Genomic DNA, 6834 nt, shown 5'->3' with positions numbered 1-6834 from the left:
CCAGCTTCCTTTTCTGCCTGCCAGCCCCGGCTCCGCTCATTCTCTCCAAGCCTTACAACTTCACGGACAGCTCCGCGCCCACCATGGACCTACCAGGTAACCGAGGGGAGGCCGGCGCTCTCCGGCGCCCCGAAAGCTGCCTGGGGAGTGGGGGGGGGATGCTCGGGAGAGGGGGCTACAGCGGGTGGGGGGTTCTCCTGCGCGGAAGAGGGAGGGTAAGTAACTAGGCGCAACTTTCCAGCCAGCCTCTCTTTGCGAGCGGGGCGCCCGGGTGGGGGATTTCGCAGCCGTTCTTTCCCCTGCCAAGAGCTGCAGGAGCCGGTGCCGGTCCGAGACGCCCCCGGCAGGTCCCTGGCCTGCAGGGGTGGGGGGTGGATGAAAAGTAGGGATCGGCGCCGCAGCGGGGTTGGGAAGAGGCTCGGCGGCGGCTGGGACCTCCGAGCGCCTGGCTGGGCAGGAGGACGGGCTCGCGGTTAGCGCTGGGCACGACACGGCGGACTGGGCAGCTCCCCCGGCTGGGGGAGAGCGGCGTCCCTCGCCCCTGTGCCAAAAGTCGGGCGGCGGACGCTCCCTCGGGGTTAGACACCCGCCCCCGTGGAGGGGGCGATGGGGATGCGGCTGAGGGGTTCGCGGGGCGCTTTGCAGGCGGCGAGAGCGGGGCAGGGGACAATGCACAGCCCCGACGGCCGGGCGCTTGTTCCGTCCCTAGCAAACTGCGGGGGAGTGGGGGGACCTCTGGCAGGGCACCTGGGCAGCTCCTGGACCAGTGTGCACGTTCGGGCCCCCGCCAGTGCCCGGGCGGTGCGTGCTGGCCGGGGCTAAGGCTAAGGCTAAGGCTGCCAGTGCGCTCTGAGGCTCACGGATCTCTCTACCTCGCCAGGCTGCGCGCCGCTCGCCCTGTGAGGACGCCCGGCTGCGCTGCCCGGAGGAGGAGGAGGAGGAGGAGAAGCACCGGATCTAGCCCCCAGCGCCAGCCAGCGGCCCGGGAGAGAGCAGGGGAGGAGATCGGCGCAGCCCCCCTCTCCCCCCCGCCGGAGCGGGAGCTGCTGCCGGCCAGTGCCGAAGATGCCGGGGCTAGGGCGGCGGGGGGCGCTGCCGGAGCCCGCGGGCTGCTGCTCCTGCCCGGCCGCGGCCCTGGCCCTGCTGCTATTGCTGCCGGCCGGCTGCCCCGTGGGCGCGCAGAACGACACGGAGCCCATCGTGCTGGAGGGCAAGTGCCTGGTGGTGTGCGACTCCAGCCCGTCGGCGGACGGGGCCATCACCTCCTCCTTGGGGATCTCGGTGCGCTCCGGCAGCGCCAAGGTGGCCTTCTCGGCCACCCGCAGCACCAACCACGAGCCGTCCGAGATGAGCAACCGCACCATGACGATCTACTTCGACCAGGTCAGCTGCCCGCCCTCTCCCCGGGGGGTGCTCCGCCTGCGCCCCCAGGGGCCGGGACCTGCCCGCCTCCTGCTCCCCCGGCCCTGCTGGGGGTCCCGGCCCGCATCCCACCTCTGCCCGGAGCTGGTAGAAATCAGCGCCCAGGCCGGGCTGCTTCGTCCTCCCGCGGAAGGGCTGCCAGGAGTAAGGGCGCACGAGGCAGGCTGCTGCCGCCGCTTCCTCCAGGGATGTCCTCCTAAATCACCCCGAGCCACCCCATGTTGGCCTGGTTCTGATGGAGAGCAATTACGTATATGCTCATAGAGGCTCAGGACTCCAGGACTTCCTTGGGTGCGGTACAAATGCAGAATCTAAAGACGATCTGTGGCTCCAGGACCTTACAATCTACGCTGCTTGCTTAATCCAGTTTGACTACTTACTAACCACTCCCCCCATCTCCTGCAGCCGAGCCCTGTATACAGCCTCAGGGGGTGATTGCCTTGTTTTACCAATGCAGCTGTCCTGTGGGGGCACAAGCTGACCTATGATTTCAAGCTGAATTCCCTCATTTTTAAAACAGTTAATAATGCTAATAATAATGCTAATAATACCAATAATAATGCTAGTAATGCTAATGCTAATAATAATAATAATCACCTAGTTCTTACAAACCACTTTTTATAGGTAGGTTGCAAAGTGCTTTACCAAGTAGGTCAGTGCCATTAACCTTCCCTACTTAAAATCACCAGCAGAAGCTCTCCCAGTGCACTGTCCAGCCCTGCCTGTTTATGGCGGTACTCACTAGAGCAAACCTCAGCGTTAGTTGGGCGCCCGGGGCTGCCCGGCCCCAAAGTGCTGGGCAGAGCTGTGGCCTCTCTCTGGGGGGGAGGGTGTTTCCTCTCCCGCCTGGCCAAAGTAGCGAAGGAGCAGGGTAACTGCGTACAAGTTCTGTATCCTGCCGAGCGACAATCCTATGATAGAAAGCACCGGGAGCACGGGCTGGTTCCCTCCGCTTTTTCCTGCCTGGATGGCTCCCCCTTCCCCGCTCAGCAGGATTTGATTGCTGCCCTTGGGATTCATGGGTGTTGTTCCGTTGAGTGAACGAGCTGCTTTGTTTGGGCTGCAACCTAATTTGTCCTGTCGCATGTGTGTCTGGAGCCAGTTAGGTTCTTAAATAACAACAGACAACAAAAATGTGTCTCATGAGTCATTTACAGCTTAACTGAAGTGTCTCCGCTACCATATGAGTGAGAGGGAGATTTCTGTACATAGGTTATTGTATATGTTTGTCTCTCTTTACTTTCTTCTTGTAACTTCATCCCCTCCTTTCCACAGCAATGAAGCTCTTTTCTTTTTCCTCCTTGGTTCTTTTCATTAGGGCAAAAGCTGGTTGTTAGGGTGTGACTTTTTAAAAAAAAGTTTAGCCCTAATTTCAGTTGGGGGGGACCAAACAGTAATCAGAACCTATAACTCTAAGAGTCTGACAGAAAATACTGAAAAGAGAGAGAATAAGTCCTTTATATGCCTACCTGCCAGACCCTTCTCCTCTCTCCATCATCTCAACCGCTCAAATACAAAGGACTGCAGCCTGGGATCACCAGTCTAGTGAGCAATAGGTTGAGAAATAAATGGAAATGAGAAGAAAAGAAGTAAAGGCTGACTATGACTGGGGAGGTAATTTTCCTCCTCCTTCTGTTTAACTTAACAGGCACAGGGAATAATGGTAATTCGTAGAATATTGTGAGAGAGACTGGACAGAGCCAGGGTGGGGATGGAGAATGAGACAGACATTCAGAAACCTCTTGTGAAACATTCAGCCAGGTTCACAGTTCTGTTTTGCTTTAGAACATCTAATCTGCCCAGGGTTTATTGTCATCACAACAGCTTTTCCCAACTGTATTTGGAAAGATTGAATTTTACTACTTGTCTAGTTATAGGAAATGAAATGTGAACCCATTCACTGTACAGTGAGAGTTTGTATCTGTGCCCAGTTAAAACACCCACACAATTTCTAAGTAGATCTCAGAAAGAGGAGACTAGAAGAACTGCAGCTGGATCTTGAGCCCAAGAACTTCAATGCAAATTTCACCATTATATTCAGCAGAAGCAGGAATGACACTCTCTTGTCGTGGCTGTGTAGATGTTGGTATTTTGTTAGGCATTTGGGTCAATGCATGCGTCTTTACTGGATTGTGATTTCCTCTCACTTGTAAATATGGCAAATTGGCAGCGTTCGGAGAAATAAACAAATGGTAACAAACCCCAGTTTCTTCCCATAGATTGTGTCCAAGCCCTTTCCACTTGACAAAATGTTTTGGTGAATCAACATGGCATAGAAGGTCACCTTACCTCATTCTAGTTGTATGAGGGCGTTCCCTTGCAACAGTCTTCACTGTTTCATACTCCAGGTACTGAGATGTCCAGAACTGCTTCCACTGGATAAAATGCATCCTACTTATTTATTGAAGTCAGTTATAATTGGTAGCAACCCTCCAGAGGGAGAGAAAGAGAGGAATGAATTGACAGAAATGACCTTTAAGGATCTATAATTCCTCCATCAGGCTACTCAACTGAAACATGCTTGTTTGTTATGTTCTTATTTAACACATTAAACCTAGGGCATAGTTAGTTCCAAACGTGTCATATAAAAATCCATTGAATGTTTAATTGATAGGTACTATCCCTTCTTTTTGTCAGTGGTAATATACCTTTACCTTTACTTTAGTAAGGTTGTGGTCCTGTTTTCATCCCTGTGTTTATAAATCAGTTTATGAACTACAGTCCTTTTTAAATACCTTGGAAACTGACTCCTGGCCCCTTCAGTATAGTTTAATTGTTTTGCAATTACCACTTTCAACTGGCTTTATCTGGGTCATGGAGCTGATGCAGATTATTTTTTTTTGGGGGGGGGAGGGTGGGCACTTAACTGATTTATCTTTGCTTGTTTGCTTTCCAGGTATTAGTTAATATTGGCAACCATTTTGATCTTGCTTCCAGTATATTTGTAGCACCAAGAAAAGGGATTTATAGTTTCAGCTTCCATGTTGTCAAGGTCTATAACAGACAAACTATTCAGGTGAGTAGCAATTTAAGAATGCTATAAAAGATTCTTCATTTCTGTACTCCCTTCACTTTTAAAAGGTGGACTTATAAACACCAGATAGTATATGGAAAACATTGTAAGAGAAGAAATGATACATTTACTGTTTATTAAAGATGACCTTTTGGTTTGCTATATGAAATAATGGCACGATATAAGAATAATCAGTGATTACTGTTAGGTTAGCTCAAACCTGTTACTTTTGAGAGTGAAAGGTTAATGAAGTATGTAAACAAAGTGACTCAATATTGGGAGCACTCAGTTTGTCTCTTTGCATTTTAGGTAAGTTTAATGCAAAACGGCTACCCAGTGATTTCAGCTTTTGCAGGGGATCAGGATGTCACCAGAGAAGCAGCCAGCAATGGAGTCTTGCTCCTCATGGAGAGAGAAGACAAAGTGCATCTCAAACTGGAAAGGGGTAACCTCATGGGAGGGTGGAAATACTCAACCTTTTCTGGCTTCTTAGTTTTTCCACTATAAAGAAGGTCAACTAGGATTCTTGAGCTAGAACAAGGACTGAGTGGTTAATGACACCCTGAACCTGGCAGAACATGACAATATTTCCAACCACGCAGTCAGACTGTCATGATAGAAGAATGATAACCTTCTAAACTCCAATATTTGCTTTGAATAGTGACAATTCCTCGGGAAACCTGCACCTCTAATTAGTTTTAGACGACAGTGATCTTTAGGAGAAATGAAAATATCGACCTGAGCAATTTGTACCTGTGATTGTAAAGTCAATTTTGGATTTTATTGTTGGGATCATTGACTTTTTTCTTTCTGTTGTCGTTGTTGCCCTGATGAGACAAGTAAGTCGGACCACAATCACTTGTCAAAGGCTCCAGAGCCAGAAGAATCCATCACCTGATAAAGTGTTCTTTCAATGATTTTTTTTTCCTTTGTGTTGTATAGCCTTAAAGGGGGGGAAAAAAAGGAAAAAAAAAAAGAAAAAAATGGCAGTCTCAGTCCTGTATTTTCTGTGGGGCAGGGGGAATTCTGGACATTATTGTGTCAAGAAGTGCTTTATCCAGTGAAGCAAAATTTGCACGATTGGAGCCTATTTTGTTTTGTGTTGTTCATATTTTTCAATTTATTTTTATTTTCTGATATTTTTGTGCTAAAATTGTAAGCTAGATGAATCGATCAGACAAAACAAAGCACATAACCAGTATATACTTTGTAGCTCCAAGTAAAACTAACCAATGAAGAATTCTATCTGCACTTTTCAAACGGTCTTTACGGATGCATACAGAGAGGGAGTGACATGATATCCTTGAGTGATAATCTCCAGATCTGTAAAGTAACTGACATTTCTGAATTATCTTGACATGTCTAGAAGAAACGGTAGAAGCTTTGAACATATTATCTGACCATATTCTAAAATATATAATTTCTTTGCATCACTGAGTGTATTTTGGTGCTTTTATCTGATATTCATTTATTACATTTGTTCATTAATGCTTGAGTACAGTTTGTGTGAACACTGAAAGATGGTAGTCCAAACTCCTTCCTCTCTAAGGTTATAAAAGTAGATCTCTGTTTTCCCTACCAGGATCAGGTATATCACCAGTTATCGCTGTTAATTTTGACAGTGTACGGGAGAGGAATGTCAGAGGCCTGAGGCTGTGAAACTGGTTTAAAGTGTATATAGCATCAGTGAATGCACCATAAATTGTATCGTTTGTTTGTTTATATGTTAGCTATGTATGTTTCTCCTCTCAGTACAAAGGCTTCAAAGAAATCTGGGTGCAGACTCCATCCAGTACTGTATGCCAGGAAAAATCATTGATTCCAAGTGATAAAAGAGAACCTCAGGTTGAATTCAAATTCATCCTCTTTCCCTCAATGTAACCAAAATGATGATTAACTTAAGATTCAAAATAAATGGGTTTGATGTCCATCTTGCTTTTTCACTTCTATATATAAGGGTCAGAATATTAAACTGTGCATTGAGGAAATACTGTTCTTGCTTATTGGGCTCATGAGAGAGATTTTATTTTGTCTGTCTTGCTATTAAGTCTGTAACTAATTTGAAAATTTAATTGTTCTAGTTTGTCAGATTCTCCCCTCCCCTCTACAGACATAATGCAAGGACATTTACAATGTGTTAACGGTGGACAGAGTACATTTCAAAATTATGATGGCCATGTTGTTTTCATTGTAAATATATCATTAAAAGGAAGCTGCCTACTTAAAATATTATTTTAAAAAAACATAATTTACCTGTGTTGCTCTAATACCTCAGATTATTGAAACAGAAAGAATTTTAAAAATGTACTGTATTTTTACCACTGATGCTGTTTGTTTACTTTGGGCACTTCAATTAGTTTGGCTAAGGGAAAAAGAAAGACTGGTCAGTTTAGTTTTTG

At 47.2% G+C, this 6834-nt stretch overlaps 1 protein-coding gene across 1 annotated transcript; it reads left to right on the top strand.

Moving 5' to 3' along the window:
* The first annotated feature begins 284 nt into the window (after positions 1-284).
* CBLN2 (cerebellin 2 precursor) lies at positions 285-6435 on the top strand. Its single transcript, XM_074985860.1, has 4 exons — positions 285-472; positions 881-1383; positions 4319-4438; positions 4745-6435. The coding sequence occupies exons 2-4, from the start codon at positions 1066-1068 to the stop codon at positions 4940-4942; spliced, it is 636 nt and encodes a 211-aa protein (XP_074841961.1). The 5' UTR covers positions 285-472; positions 881-1065; the 3' UTR covers positions 4943-6435.
* Positions 6436-6834: the final 399 nt, after the last annotated feature.

Source organism: Carettochelys insculpta, chromosome 2 (genome assembly GCF_033958435.1).
Source record: "Carettochelys insculpta isolate YL-2023 chromosome 2, ASM3395843v1, whole genome shotgun sequence".
Taxonomy (NCBI): Eukaryota; Metazoa; Chordata; order Testudines; family Carettochelyidae; genus Carettochelys; species Carettochelys insculpta.
Note: the sequence above shows the minus strand (reverse complement) of the source record. Positions and strands in the feature narration are given on the sequence as shown.

Bases quoted from the DNA above. Each gene is read 5' to 3' on its own strand.
- CBLN2 (XM_074985860.1), top strand. From the start codon at position 1,066: ATGCCGGGGCTAGGGCGGCGGGGGGCGCTGCCGGAGCCCGCGGGCTGC. The intron at 1,384-4,318 runs GTCAGCTGCCCG...TTTGCTTTCCAG, and splicing joins TGACGATCTACTTCGACCAG to GTATTAGTTAATATTGGCAA. The intron at 4,439-4,744 runs GTGAGTAGCAAT...TTTGCATTTTAG, and splicing joins ATAACAGACAAACTATTCAG to GTAAGTTTAATGCAAAACGG.